Raw genomic sequence first — 15,745 nt, 5'->3', positions numbered from 1 at the left:
AAACAAACAAACAAACCAACTAGTTTTAGGAGAAAGATAGTAATCTTTCCAACTCAGATTGTACATAGACTAATCAGGTTAAAGCTAAGTTAGCATACTACATTCCATGTAACCAGTGTGGATTGCACTCTGGAACTTTCTTAAATAAATATTTTATTCTCAATATTCCCACGTTAAATAAAAGCTTTTTGTTTGTGCTGGGACATCAGCATTTTCAGTGCAACATTATCTACCTAAAGGTTTGTGAAAGTCTGCATTGAAGACTGATTGTGTAGAGAAAACTGGCATCCATGCCGGCCTCGTAACTTCAGGGACCTTTGAGCTATGGTTCTTCTTTGCTGTGCAACATTAAACTTCATGATATGTTCCCTCTCAAATTGGAAGCAACCAGCATAAATCAAATGCTGGTTGCGACTCTAAAGAAATATTCCCATGGATCATGCTATGAGAACTAAACCAAGTGCTAACCCACAAACCATGTTTATTTAAAGTAGTTTTATCCATAAATCATGTTTCCTCAAAACAGATTTATCAGTATCCATCGAGTTCCTGTTCTGCATGTGGGAAAGGAAGAGAATGGGGTTTCCTGTCACAATGCACCTATGTATTCGGGGCATAGTTGCTTCCCATAACAAATATGTAGAATTATGCATGCACTGAAAGAGCAGAGTCAGCATCTGAGAGAGCATTTCTCATTCTTATGCATGACACTGGATGTAATGGAGACATGAAACAGGAAGGTGTAATATGTCATGTTGCCTTCCAGATTCTGGCTATACTGTAGCTCAGAGTTGGATGAAACAACTAGTAATTCATTGAAGAAGAGTAGACATATAAATTTCATATCTTCACTGTATGACCTCTCCCCATTAACTGAATAGACAAAAGGGTCCTTGACAGTGCTCTATTTCCACACACAAAATGAATAAATCTTTCCATGCACTTGGCCTCTGCAAATCCCTCTGCCCTTGAACGTGGGCAAATCTGAAAAGGGAGTGAATAGAAAAATGAGCAACCATTTTAAAGTTATATTCTTGTAAAAACAGAGGTATTTTTATATTTAAATAAAGCTGACCATTTGTTCCATTACAGTGAACAGACACTGCCTCAATCATAGGTCCCAACTGAGTAAGGATTATATGTTATTGATTAAACTTTGATGTCAGAATGACAACTGTTATTTTTTTACCCTCTTATCCTAAAAGGTTTATCCTTATGTTAGAGATAATGGCAGTGTGAAGGACATAAAAATTTTCTTGACAGTATACAACGAGACTTGATGCTCTCTCAAGGGTGCAGTAGTTCAGAGACACGTGTGGAAATTCATTAATTTGTCTTCCCATTAAAAAAGGAAATCACATAGCCACCCAGAGAGTGCCTTGCCATTTATGACCAAAAAGGGACAAAAAAGGAACTTTAATGAAGTTCTTTCTTGAAATAACAGCTTATAAATATTCCAAATAAAACACAAGATGTCTGGAGGGCAGATGAGTTAATGAAAACCAGTTTCCTATTGATTAGGAAAAGAGTTGGGCAATGCAACTGCTCTCCTCTGCCCAGACACACACAATAAATTCCCCTTCCTCATCTGCCTCATCATGTTCCTTATAATACCCATGCTCCCTTTTGCATTCCCTAGCCCCCAGGAAAACAAGGTAATGCTACAGCTGCTCTGTAGCTGTGCCTGTGCTGATTATCTGGAGGGCTGTAACTGATCAACACACAGAGTGCCCAGGTCGTTCCCACCATCTCTCAGTGTGGGGCTCAGGTCTGGGGGGAATCTGTCCTCTGACAGCCATTGCTTTTCACAAAATGCACAGAAACTTAATTTAAACCTTTGGGACTCACATTCCCTTTCAAATTTGGCTTTGGCCCAGTAGGTTGAAAAACATGTAGATGAACAGTGTGATCATTCAAACTTCAATTCCCCAGGAAATCAGGCTAATAGAAATAATAGTGAAAAACACAGCAGATGTATCAATAACACGGTGCAATGTTCAATTTCTATTGAGTGTGAAGCCGTTGTCACTGTAAAGAGTTCAAATGTGAAAAATAGAAGTAGAAAAGAGAATAAATATTTCTTCATTGCCACTGCACAGGTGGAGTAGGCTCAAAAACTGCCCGTAGGTCTTAAGTTTGGGAACCTTTTTAATTTCTTTTAATCTTGGTATAGTGTCTGATCTTTTTCAGTTACCTCTCTTGTAACGTAAAATGTCGTGCTGCAGACTACATAACTTGTAAGCCCCAGCTAGAGTTCAGTCCTTTTTGCTTAAAAACCCAAGGGACAGGAGAAAAATCTTGGTATAATCAAAGACACTGAGGTTGCAGCCTCCAGCCTATCTTTTCAGAGACATTTGGGGTTTTCTCCTGCTTTTGTTACCAATACTAATTTTTAATCCCTTTCCATGATGACATATTTTTTCACAGTTTATTCTTTCCTTACATTATTTAGTCTTCAAATCTCACTCATAGCGTGAAGGCATTACTCAACAGAAGGCAGGCTCCTTGGGAGGGATTGAGTAAACACTGTAGAGGGAAATATATCACTTCTACACACAGGGGTTTGTTACATTTGTGTTGCTGCATTCTTTGAATATATATATATATGTATTTTTTTAAAGCATCGATTGGCTGTGTGCCTCGGCTGAGTGCATTTGTTTGGTGGTGTTAACACCTGCACTGTAGAAGAGGACATATGGCATCCAGCTAAAAGCAAAACCTCACTCCCTCTGCAGACAGTGGCAAGGTTTTCAGTGGTGACAGCAGGAGCTCTGATGGAGATGCTCGAGCTTAGATATTGGAGATCTGAGCTGTGCCACACATTTTCTTTTGAGTTTATCAGGAGAGAGTTTACAAATTGGAATAAAGGACATCAAGTGAAACAAAAGTAGTAACACCTGCCCCTTCTGTCTTTGTTAACCAGGCCCCATCCAGCAGACTTTACCTTTGGCCCCTTACTAGGTATCAATCTGCTCTGTCCTACCTGGTCTCTAATTCTGCTGTCTGCAGACATACCATCCCTCAGGAGATAGTTCAAGCCTGTCATACAGAGTGCCCTCTTACACACACTCTTTTACTAGCCTAGATATTTTTAGTTTGGCTTCCAGCAACTCCTGGGTTGCTTGTTACGTGATACAGGCCTTATCAGTCAAGCCTCCAACCAACTGGTTCTCCAAGCAGTTGTCCGCAGACCTTATGGGAGGATGAGCTGTCAGGTCCTGCCTCCTCTAGCAAGACCAAGAGAACTGCTATGCACAAATGTGGCCTCAGTCAGAGGTTCCCGGCCCTTCTGCTGTGGCCCAGGACTTGCCCAAATCTTGTAGTGATTAAGATACACTTTTCCACTTTCAGTATATGGAAAATTCCAGCAGCAAGAATAGCTGCTTCTTAATCATGTAGATTCTTGAACCCAAATCTTCCTCGCATTTGTCTGCCAATACACACATATTCACCAAACAGTCCAACTATTCCAATTAAAGCTTTTCTGGTTTAGCAACTAAACATTTTTCTCTGCACTGGTACATTCACTAAATTCTCTTAGATTCCATCTTACTGCTTTTCAATCTTTTTAAATCTTTCATTTCTGCACTAGGGCTTTCTCAGCAATGGAATTTCAACTTAATGGAGATTTCCACGATGGGAATACCATGTAATTTTTTTATTATTACACTGAATTACAATTCTAAATTACAACTGCAGTTAAATTCCAGTTCTAAATTCTAAGGAATTACAATTCTAAATAACAGTCATTTTAATGTCTCATTAGAATAGCTGAAAAAAAAAAGAATGTTTAATAAGCTACAGTCAAGATATCTCTTCTTCAAAGAATAATTACAAATACTATGTATTTTAAATTGACTGCACTTGGGTTTTCTTTGTCATAATTTCTTACAGGTATAAAATAAACAGCTATGCCTTTCATGGGATCTTTCCCCTCCAATTTCAATATCATATTAAAATGTTTACAGCATTTCCCAACACCTTTCATTTAAAGACTTTCAAAGATCTGCTTAAGATGTTACTACCGCTGAATGTAAGGAGATACCTTGGATGCAGTTCCCTGCAGTAAGTATCTGAATTCTGCTGCAAGAGCAACTGTTCCTCCTCTTCTCCCATTTGAACAGCTTATATATAAGAAAATATTAGTTCTTAAAAGATATTGTAGACAGGACTGTAAGTGCTGTCAGCCACGCTAAACACACAGACACCTAACAGAATCCCAGGAAAAAGTCAACTTTTAAACAATCTCATTGCTTAAACATTCAGTACCCAAAAGCTTACCCAGGTGCTATTACTGAGGTAGTCCAGAACATCCAGGTTGGCAGATGCTATTATGTTGTGTTTTCTTCTGGAGTCGGTCCAGGAAAGCGTTATTTACTCTTAAAATACAACAACAACAAAAAGATAATGATAGAGGGTAGGCTGAGGAGTTAATAAACTTTCAAAATGCAATAATCTGTGAGTGGCTTTTACTATTCCCAGTTCAATACCAATCTTCGCATGCTTATCAAGCCTGGGCTACATGACCATGGATGGGCATGAAAGGAGGTGGATTTAATTTTAAGTTCACTAGCTGTATCCTTATCCTGTGATTAGTCCATTAGTGATTAAAAGGCATAGTCTGTCTGCTGTGAGAAGTTCTCCACAGAAGGATGACTTGCAAAACACCACCCACCTTTACCAGTGAGGTTAGATATATTAACATTTCACTTGAGATCGTCTTTCAGCTTTCACTACTGTCCTGATTTCAGATTGGATGGAGTCAGTTTTTTTCCTGGTAGAGGGCTGTGTTTTGGATTTGTACTTAAAACAGTGTTGAGAACACAGGGGTGTTTTGGTTATTGCTGAGCAGTGCTCACATAGTGTCGAGGCTTTTTCTACTTCTCACCCTGGTCTGCCAGCAAACGGGCTCGGGGTGCACGAGAAGCTGGGAGGAAGCATGGCCAGGACACTTGACCCAAACTAGCCAAAGGGCTATTCCATACCATAGGATGTCATGCCCAGTAGAGAAACAGGGAGAAGTTGGTATGGAGGGGCAGATCGTTGCTAGGGTATTGGTCAGTGGGTGGTGAGTAGTTGCATTGGAGTTTTTTGTTTGTTTGTTTTCCTTGGGCATAATTTCTTTCTTTCTCTCTCTGTTATATTCTTTTTTGTTACTACTATTATTATCATTTTTGTTTTGTTTTGTTTTAAATTTAATTTGATTTAGTAAACTGTTCTTCGTCCACCCTACGAGTATTACTGTTTTTCTCCTGATTTCCCTTCCTGTTCGACTTGAGGAGCAGGAGATGTGAGTAAATGGCTGCATGGTGCTTAATTGCTGGCTGAGGTTAAACCACAACAAATATATAAGAAATGTTTCTAGAAGTATTCCATTCCTGATGCCAATGAAAAAGAACATTTAAGCTTGTTTCTAATAGAGACAAGTTGTGTAGCTGACATCCAGCTCTGAAATCAACTCTAGCATTTTCTTGTGCTGCTCTATCAATCTGGAAAGCATGCACAAATACAATTACCCTTCTCCTCAATCTGTTTTGAATAATTTAAAGCTTTCTAAAAACTGTAGGGTTTTTTCCTCCTATTAATGCTTGGGAGTGACACACTTGCTTAGACATGACTGTTGTTTTAATGTTTTACTATACTTTTGCTATGAATGATGTAAAACAGAAGATACTGGATTATTTCTATTTAGGGACATGAGATGGGCTGAATCGAAAATCCTTCATTAACTTCTATGGGTAATTATCTCAATATCTTTGCTAGAGAAAAAAAAAGAAAATAGTATGGAGAGTGGTTGTCTACAGAAGTAATTTTTTTAATATTTCCCTAATGATGTAAAAAAAGAAAGAAATGGTGGTTTGATTTTTGAGCCTGAGAGTTGCTTCTCTTTACCAGCAGGAAACAAAGCTAAGAATAAGTCTGTCCTTCAAGTTACTGGAAAGTCAGTTAAATGACAGAAGTGCAAGATTAGGAGTGCTGAGTACAGAGAAGGCAGACCTGTGGGGCACAGCCTGGGGTGCAGAGCAATGAAGCTGCAGAATACCTTGCTGCCCTGCAGCTTCTCTCTGTATCGATAGCAAACCTCATATTTAGCTCTGCCTGTGAATCTCAGTGAGAGTCAGCCATAAAAAGTGACATGAATAAATTAGCTCACTCTAACATAAAGTAAAAACAAATAAATAGACAGGTGCACAAATGAATAGACAGATAGATAAATGAAATATTTCCCATCTGAAGCTACTGGAGGAGGAGGAGGAGGAGGAGTTTTCTCCCTATGCTGTATCCTACATTGATAAAACAAATAAAGCAAAAAAAGTACTCTGGTTCATACAGCCTTACAGTAAGCAGTTGTAATCATGGGTATTAGCATCTCATTTGAAGGCAAAGTTATTCCAGAGGCAAGGTCAAGGATCCTCATTGCAATTGTCTTCTAAAGCATGGATGTCTCCAATGTTGAGAGCCTTTCCAGTCAGGAATTCAATTAAAGTATATCGTGTATTTTTGTATCATACCTCCTCTGTTCATTTTGATGTGCTCTTGTCCTGGCTTCCTCTTCCTGCTTTTGTTTAATTTCCATTAATTCAGCCTGGGAATGATAAAAGTGAAAAAAAAAAAAACAAACCCAAACCAAATGAGACAAAACAACAAACTTCCTTTTAATGACCGCATCTATGTTGCAAACCCAATTGATTCCACATGGTGTTAACTTCAGCTACAGCCATATTTCATTCCCAGAACTTCTCTCAACAGTGTTTTATTTATGTGACAGCACTGTATTAAAACTGAGCTCATTTTTTTCTGTTCAGCATTGCATTGGATGAATTTTCTTTGTGTCCTAACAAGTGGGAAGTTACAGGATTCAGACATTTACAGTCCTACAAGAGGTATGTCAGACACTAGTCTGCTTCCTCTTGGAGCAGCCCATGAGTTTCAGTTTCCCTGTGGGTCCAAGGAGGAAGACAACTGAAGTCATCTAGCAGGAGCAGACACAGCTGTCACATATAGGGTGCAAAGGAGACATGTCCTTCACCTCCTGCCTCCTTGGAGCACAAGAAGACAAGATTAGGGGTATGTGGCATGGCTCATCACCACCAGCTCCCTGGAGCTCCCCCAGGGGTGAGGGAGGGGCAAATGGTACCTGCTGGAGTGGTGAAAGTATGTGCAAGCTTCCAGTATTGCAGCAGTCTACCATCCTCACGTTGCATAATATTAAGGTATATAAACAGTATCAAAGGGAATTACTTTCAGAGAAGTTTGCTTATGCAGTTTTAGCCAGGACTGTGAAGGAAACACAGCTTCTATGACTCTTCTCTGCATGTGTGCTTGTTTGTCTGGCTCCCTGCAATGCACTCAAGAATTGAAGATGCAGATTTTTCTGCAAAGAAAATTTGGATTGCAGGGGGAAGGGATAGGAACAGACCCATTTTTCATATTTTCCATAGCAACTGAGCAGCAGTAGGAACAGGAACTAAAATAAAATGATGCAGTTAGATAAAAGCTTCAATAACTGAACGGAATCACAAAAGTTTTTTTAAAAAAAATCAATTCAAGTGGAACATTAAATAAAAACTATGCAATAAATGTATGAAGAAAATCAATAACTGCAAATGTGTTGTGTATCAATATTTGTCTAGCCCTAAAAGAAGAAACGTGATTAAGAAATAAAAAAGCCAACCTTAATTTTCACTGTTTTAAATAACTATTCAACCTGAAAATTAAAATCTGACTTTCCAATATGCTGAGTCCTTTCTTGGAGTAATGTTCTGAAATATATTGCGTGTATATGATGGTGGTGTTCAAAGTGCACTGAAAATTTCTAAATCAAGTAATACATTCTAAAGCTTTTTCTGAAAAAAAACCCACCAGAAACTGACATTACCTCTATATTTTACAGCTACACTCTGCTATGAGGTACACACAAGACAGTATTCATAATTACTTTAATAAATATCAGTTTGAAGTAGAAATGAGCTAGCATATATCTGAGGGACAATTATTGGAGCCTTTGAAATACATATTATTGACAGTAGGTTTGTCAGTAGTGCATTACTCTGTGCAATAGGTAGCAGCAACTGTGAAGAAAAGGAGCGCTTGGAACTGTGTACCAAGAAAGAGCAGCCTTAGAAGTAGCCAATATCTTCTTAGCAATCTGTGGAAACCAGTAATGAGTCTAAAGCTCTACTTGAGTCCCTTAAACCAAACTGATGAAGAAGTGGCACGCTAATTCACATCTGTAGTTATTTTCTCCATGGAAGAATAAATGTAAAGAATACAACAGCTACAGGCCTTATATTCATCAGGACTAGCTTTTAAAGATCTTTTTGCCTCTGTATAGCTCTTGGGAATAAGTATACACTTAATGTGAAAGCATTTAAGACCCTCCAGCATTCTTGTTGCTAGATTATTATGAAAGGACGATATCTCTTTTTTCTATTGTATCTAGCAACAGGACAAGGGGTAATTGGATGAAGCTGGAATACAAAAAGTTCCACTTAAACATAAGAAAAAACTATTTCACTGTGAGGGTGAGGGAGCCCTGGCACAGGCTGCCCAGAATGGTTGTGGAGTCTCCTTCCTTGGAGGTCTTCAAGACCTGCCTGGCCATGTTCCTATGTGACCTGATCTAGGTGAACCTGATTCTGCAAGGAGATTGGACTAGATGATCTCTAAAGGTCCCTTTCAACTCCTACCATTCTATGATTCTATGATTTATCCTTAATGTTTAAAGAAAGATATCCGTGTGGGTCTGGGTCACTTGTCCAGCTCTAGCAGAAACTGGCTGCATGGAATTTGTTGCACTAAAATTCTGCTACTGGGAACGTAGTTGGATGTTAATTCGGATGTTGGTATCATCAGAGGCATAGCAAGAGGCTCAGCATTTGATAATAAGTTTTTGAATGATTTGCAGTCAATCCTGTCCTCCCCATACTTGCATAGTCAGACCTGGAGCCAAGGCAGACAGTATAGCACAATGCTATTGTCTTGTGTAGGTGAACTTTCACAGAATTCGCAGAATCTTAAGGGTTGGAAAGGATCTTGAAAGATCATCTGGTCCAACTCCCCCTGCCAGAGCAGGGCCACCTAGAGTAAGTCACACAGGAACTCATCTAGGTGAGTTTTGAATGTTCCCAGAGAAGGAAACTCAACAACATATCTGGGCAGCCTGTTCCAGTGCTCCCTCACCCCCACAGGGAAGAAATTTTTCCTTGTCTTTCTTTGGAACCTCTTATGTTCCAGCTTGTACCTGTTGCCCCTTGCTCTACCACTGGACATCATTGAGAACAGCCTGGCTCCATCCTTCTGACATCCATCCTTTACATATTTGTAAAAATTAATTACAATACTCATCACTCAGTCTCCTCCAAGCTAAAGAGCCCCTCAGCCTTTCATGATAAGATCCTCCACTCCCTTAATCGTGTTTGTGGTGCTGAGCTGAACTGTCTCCAGTAGCTCCCTGTCCTTCTTGAACTGAGGGGCCCAGAACTGGACACAATATTCCAGCTGTGGTCTCACGAGGGCAGAGTAGAGGGAGAGGAGAACCTCTCTCTACTTGCTAACCACAACCCTTCTAATACACCCCAGGATGCCATTTGCCTTCTTGGACAGAAGGGCATATTGCTGGCTCATGGACATACTGCTGTACACCAGCACTCCCAGGTCCCTTTCCCATACACTACTCTCTAAGAGTTCATTTCCCAACCTGTACTGCTACATGGTATTATTGTTTCCCAGAAACTTTATGTGGATATGGTGCTCAAATCCTTGCCAGAGAGACTACAGTGGCTCAGATGCATTTCAGAAGATGGAGTTCAAACTTGAAGTTGTGTCATGCCTTCTTTTTAGACAATTCAAAACTCTTTGTTTGGGTAACTAGCGAGGCAACAAAGAATACAAACTTAACAGCAAATCTGAGTGCTTCCACATCTGTTTTGGGAAGGTAGGGCACACAGGCCTCAATTCTCTAGAAGGAGACTATTCAGAGTTTGAGGTCATCATTAATATATCACTAAAGATAAAGAGAGGAAATTGGTCTCTTTAGCCTATGAAACCAGGTATCATGGTTAAAAAAAGTTGCTCTGCACAATTGTCCAAATGGAGAAGTGAGCAGGAGCTAGTTATCCAGATGCAAACAGCCTTGAACCCAGAAGATAATTGTCCTGTCCCTGTCAAAATTTTACAGCTTGGCTCATCTCTCTCACAGTATTTGAAAACAGTGAGTAAATCACTTTTGTCAAAGAGAAGCTCTGTGCATAGGCTACAAGTAATCAATGTATTTAATTGGTTTCACAGCATGTAGAAATGATATGCAAACTGTTAATGTATAATTACCTTCCTCCGTTGTTCTTGCTTCATTTCCTCTAATCTTCTGTTTTCATCCTCTCGAAGAGCTTGCTTATAAGTATGGCTCCTAGTCTATTGTTCAGCAGAGAATATAAACATATTGGTGTGGGGAGAGAGGGGACCAAAATCCCAAACTTTATTCCCAAATCTTTACACAGGCAATTGACAAAACAGAAACAATTGAATGATTCCAGTTACTTAAAAATCAGATTAGTCTCAAGACTAGGATTTAAACAAGAAGCAGTCTAATGACTTGTTCATTTGGTTTGGCTGAATGTCCATCTGCATATCATAAGTCAGCCACAACACACGCTGCTTCATGTCCCAGTGGCAAGCATAAAGATGCTCTGAGCAGTCAGAAGGCACAATCAGGATATATGATAGTGAGATGGGGTATACTGGGAAGAAAGAAAATTACTAAAAATATTACCAAGATAACAAAGCAGAAGAGAAATGTGGTAACAGGGGAACCAACGATTGTTTCCACAGGAGAACTGGAAAGGCCTTTATGGAGGTAGGACAACAGAAGCTGAGAGATCAAGTCTGCTATATTATTTGTGTGACAGTCAAGAGAACCGGAAATCTGAAAATAATGAATAAAGTATTCAGCTGTGTAGGGTTTCAACACAGTAACTAGCCCTTTTCACAAGTTGTAGTTCTTAGGAAAGAAGCAGACTACCATTAGGATCTTATAGGATCCTTAGGATCTAATACATAGGAACTTACACTGTAAAGTCTTTGAGCAGGTTCAGAGCACACTAAACAAGGCAGTATAATTTAATACAAGAAGTGTGCAGGTTTGACTTCAGTGAGGAATTTGTTGCAGATCTACACAATGTTCTCAGACCTTGATATATGCATGCAGAATGACACCATAAAAACGATAGGCACATCATTTGCTAAAAAGACTGAACAGAGAAAGAAATTATTAATAGCTCAATTTTGAGTTGGGAGGAGTTGTTACATGTGTCCAGGGAGACTCATTCTGAGTCCAATATTATTCATTACTCTCCGTAATGGCTTGGAGAATTGTGTGGAGTGTATGTTAATCAAGTTGGAAGACAATAAAAATCTACACAGGATTGGTAACACTTTGAAAGAGAGGTTAAGAATTAATTATGAGCGTGATTAAATAAGTTGGCCAAAAAAATCACCAATGACAGAGTCACACCAAAGAAGTCAGATTTGTGGTAGTATTTGACAGTGACATTTGAACTAGGTATGCTAAATTAGTATCAATATCAAAGAAATGATGTGAGGGGAAAGAAATCAATCAACATTGCATTGTCCCAAAATTTTTCTGAAAAATGAACTTTAAATGTAAAACATCACCTTTATATATGCTTCCCTTTTAACATGTGTGGCAGGTTCTTCCTAAGCTTATCATTCTTCACTATTTCAAATATATTGTTCCTGAATCTTTGAATTTCTCCAGACAAAGGACAGATCCAAGATAACATCAAAATTAGAGTGCAAGTTTTCCCACCAGTTTAGTGGGTTTTGTACTACACCAAGTTTATTTGAATAACAACTCATTGGTTATGTGCTTCAGATTCCAGATTCCACCGAGTACAGAGGCTGTGCACCTTGTCCGAGTTGTCTGGGAAGACATTTTGCTAACTGCATTTCTGTATTATAAGGAAGTCATTAATTGAGTCACAAAGCTATAGAAGTGCTGACACACAAAATACATGTAAAACATCAGCTGATATTAATAAAACACAGTGCAGATAAAATATATATTTTATCTGCTTGGATACTGGTGAAGACAAAGGTGAGTTATAGTATGTAATTTGGCATAACTATTCAAATACTGGAATGAGAAAGGCACACATAGGTAGGTGAAGTAGAAAGGAAAGGCTAAAACAAGGATATGTATGCCTGAAAGAATTCAATGTTCCTTCAGGCAGCCGCCCACTTCTGTGATAGATGTGAAGACACCACATTAAAGTGTTGTAATCCAAGTCAGTCCTGGGGACATAAGCTCATTTGTCTCTGCAGTTCAGTGTTCACACCACATGAAAGGCTGCAGAGCTTGTATCAAAGAACAATATCTCCACTGTTTGGAGCATCTGATGCTTCAAGAGGGAGGTAGAAGTGGTTTCAAGATATCTTATTTCTCCCTTCCCATAGTCTTTCATCTTGCTTGTCTGCTCAGGACTACAAAAGATAGATAGTCTGAAAGCCACTCTCCTGCAACTGACATTTTATCCAGCAATGCTGAGCAGAAGGTGAGTCCTTCAAGCTATAAAACTGCCCATATATGCTAATGTTTCTTTATGGTTTACAGAGATACAAAATGACCTGAGGAATCAGAAGGGAAAGAAATCTACATTCAGTTCCACCTTCTTTTTTTCTCATGTAACTGAAAAACTAGGAAGAGATACTAAAAGAAAGACAGAGCTGTCACATATTGTGTTTGCAGCAATTTCTGTACAGTTCCAAGGTTTGCAAGGAAATATGGAGGTAAATCTTTCCCTCTCCTTACTCAACCGCTGGAGTCCAAGGTTGTACATAACAGAGAGTTGCCCAGATTAGATACTTCTGAGTTTCTGCTGACTAACAATTTTTGCCTACTTGTCTGCCTGCCCTTTGTCTTCCCTCAATTGCAAACCTCCCTAAAGGAGAAACACTGCTTTCTCAGGGTGAGTTGTTACAAGTTTTCCTCACTGCAAGTTTTTACATCAGAAGAAAAGCTTGCTTTAGACACAAAGAGACTAATAACATGTCAAAAAGGCTTTGTGAGGCAATTAGAATAATGAAACTTAAGCAATACTTTATCTATTTCCTAATTAATGTAATACTTACCAGGCTTATTCAAACTGGGACAAAGTCCCCAAGCCATCCATGGAATCACTTTTAGGATGCAGCAACAAATAAGCTTCTCCTCTGACTAGATTTTCAATGCAGTAAAGCATCCACTGACATGAACTAGTTGAGATTTCATAAAAGCTTGCCACTAACTGATGGGTACAGAGCACATTTAAGATTCTAGTCTGACCTTAGAATATAAATCTGGCTCCCATTTATCAGGGAGAGATTTGTAAGTCATAAAGGCAATTCCCTACTATGTAGGATACTCTGCGAGTGTGTAAGAGACAATGTAGGCAATCTCATTCACCCAGAAAGACTCCTTGGTACTCACTGAGTTATGTCTAGGCAATTAAGCTCAATTAGAATATTCTAATATTACACTATTGACAGCACCTGGAAAGTTGACAGAAAATATTGCACAGATCATGTTTTTGCTTACCCATGCTGTAGATTCTGGGCCACAATTAGCAATCTGACAGGAATCGCTCTTTGGCAAACCCAAGTCCAATCTGTTCAATAATTCATTGGTTTTGCTACAAAGACATCAGATCCAAATAGAACTGTTAGCACTTCCATAAAAATAAACACAGCTTTTTATTCCATCCTTGGAATATAGCCTAGACATTTTCATCATGTGACTGCTCAAAAACATCAAAGGTGGAACAAAAGATTATGGAAGCAGATAGAATGAAATGGGACAGAGGATACAGAACCTGTATTGTAGATAACACATTTGCTAAGAGGAATTTCTAAGAAAACAATTATTGCCATTTGTATATTTATGGTCTACAGTGGCTATGGTTTTTTTTTGTCATTGTAAAGCTCCTCAAAAACACAGACTGGTTTACCACTGGACTGTATTGAATTGTTGCCAGTCCTTCTACCGTAATCTCAGAAAAGTAATTTAAAAGATGATTTTAAGGATTTTTCTTTCACAGTTAATACAATGAACTCTTTCAACAGATTACTTGGTCAAGCGGCAAGAGTTTGAAGCATTTTGTAGCACTGAAAAAATAATGCTTGCCTTTGTTTGAAGCAGAATTGCACATCATTGTCATATTCTAGAAAGGACAATTTTATTTTTCTAATCGCATCTGTTATAAAATAGATTTTTCTAAGTAGCATCACTTTGCTCACAGTTTCAACCAAGAACAGCTGGTTGAACAAGGTCACAAGCAATAACAAAAACAAATGTTAAGGAGTTTCAGTGCTGTGATCAGATAGTAGTCCCAGGCATATCTATTCAAGTCTTTGCCCACTCAGAGAAATAGACTTTGAGGAAAGAGGCAATTTTGTTTCTATATCCATCTTTGGAAAGCATGAAAGTACTGAAGTGTGAGTGGAAAGAGTGCTTCAAGAGATTTTCAACACAGAGTTTTATTCTACCAACAGGTCAACCATCTAGCTCTGTCGGGGAAGAAGATGCCACTATCAAAGATAGCTACTTAACCTTGGAGAAAAAGCCTTAGCTGCCAAAGAGCGATGATGACTAAGTCTTGAGCAGACTTCCAAGTATGTTTTTATCTTTCATTCCATGATTCGAAACAGTGAGTAGACGCACTTTGCAAAAAGTCCTGCTGGTCAGTGGATATAGTGAAGCGGGAAAAAACAACAAAAATCCACAAGTTCAACTCTACATAATGTAAAACCATGTTATACTTTAGGTATAGTGTACTTGCTCAAGCTGTAGCAAGTGATGCTTTTAGAGTCTCAGCATTCCCAGTTCACTCCTTTTCCTCCATCACCTAAGCAATTAACATAGGACTTAGCCAACACACAATACAGAAAGAACCAAGTGAAGCTTAAGATTCCCTGGTTTGAAAAGCACCTGCATATCAAGTTTAAATGAACTTATAGCCTCTTTTTACCCAAGCTTAAAGCACATAAATATTTTCCATGAAAGATGAGTGCTTGAGTGGTGAGATTGCATTAATAACTTGGGCAACTTGAAATTTTAAATTGCAGATTTTGTGTGTCTCTACCTATGCGAAAATTGCTAAAATATTTTATTTCTACACCAGAACTCCCACATAATGCTTGGAATATATCTGAGAAGGTTGTAGCTCTGTAAAGAACTATCTGGCAATTTGGGCATATAGCTGAATGTCTTATTTCTTTATGGGTGTCAATAGAATGACACAGAGTATGAGGAAGTTCTCATTACTTGCTTAAAAAAGGGATGGAGGGTCAGACACTGCCTTCCTCATATCAACACATTGATAAATGAAAAGTTAACATAGTTTCAGTATTAGAGAAGATGATTAAAAGAATGGAACTAAATAAAGTTTCCCATCTTTGAATAGAGAACACACTCTACTATACCAAATTCAGTAATATGTTAATAAAGTGTTCCTATCACAAGATAGGGACTTACATTTCTGAACCTGACTAAAGACAAACTCAGTCAAGTCAGTTCATATATATTAATCCATTTTGTATCATCTCTATGGAAACCCAGTAATGCATTTGGAGTTGCCAGGCTGTCAAAATATTGTCTGAATGGTATTTTTCCTGATAGTAAACCTAAATTCATAACAATGCAGAGCATAGCATAAGCCACACTGCAGGGAAAGGGAGAAGTCAGAGAGAC

General features: G+C 38.7%; 1 protein-coding gene across 2 annotated transcripts in view; it reads right to left on the bottom strand.

Moving 5' to 3' along the window:
• EPSTI1 (epithelial stromal interaction 1) overlaps positions 1-15,745 on the bottom strand; it is a 50,039-nt gene that overhangs the window by 2,669 nt on the left and 31,625 nt on the right. For both annotated transcript variants that reach the window (XM_062020486.1, XM_062020487.1), the window contains 4 exons: positions 13,595-13,688; positions 10,330-10,413; positions 6,513-6,586; positions 4,282-4,379 (listed from right to left, as the gene is read on the bottom strand). In XM_062020486.1, coding sequence (XP_061876470.1) covers positions 4,292-4,379; positions 6,513-6,586; positions 10,330-10,413; positions 13,595-13,688 — 340 coding nt within the window. In that variant the 3' untranslated portion in view covers positions 4,282-4,291. The remainder of the gene's footprint in view (positions 1-4,281; positions 4,380-6,512; positions 6,587-10,329; positions 10,414-13,594; positions 13,689-15,745) is intronic.

The sequence above is a fragment of the Colius striatus genome, chromosome 1, assembly GCF_028858725.1.
Source record: "Colius striatus isolate bColStr4 chromosome 1, bColStr4.1.hap1, whole genome shotgun sequence".
In the NCBI taxonomy this organism is placed as follows: Eukaryota; Metazoa; Chordata; class Aves; order Coliiformes; family Coliidae; genus Colius; species Colius striatus.
The sequence above is the reverse complement of the archived record's forward strand: the minus strand, read 5'-3'. Positions and strand labels throughout refer to the sequence as shown.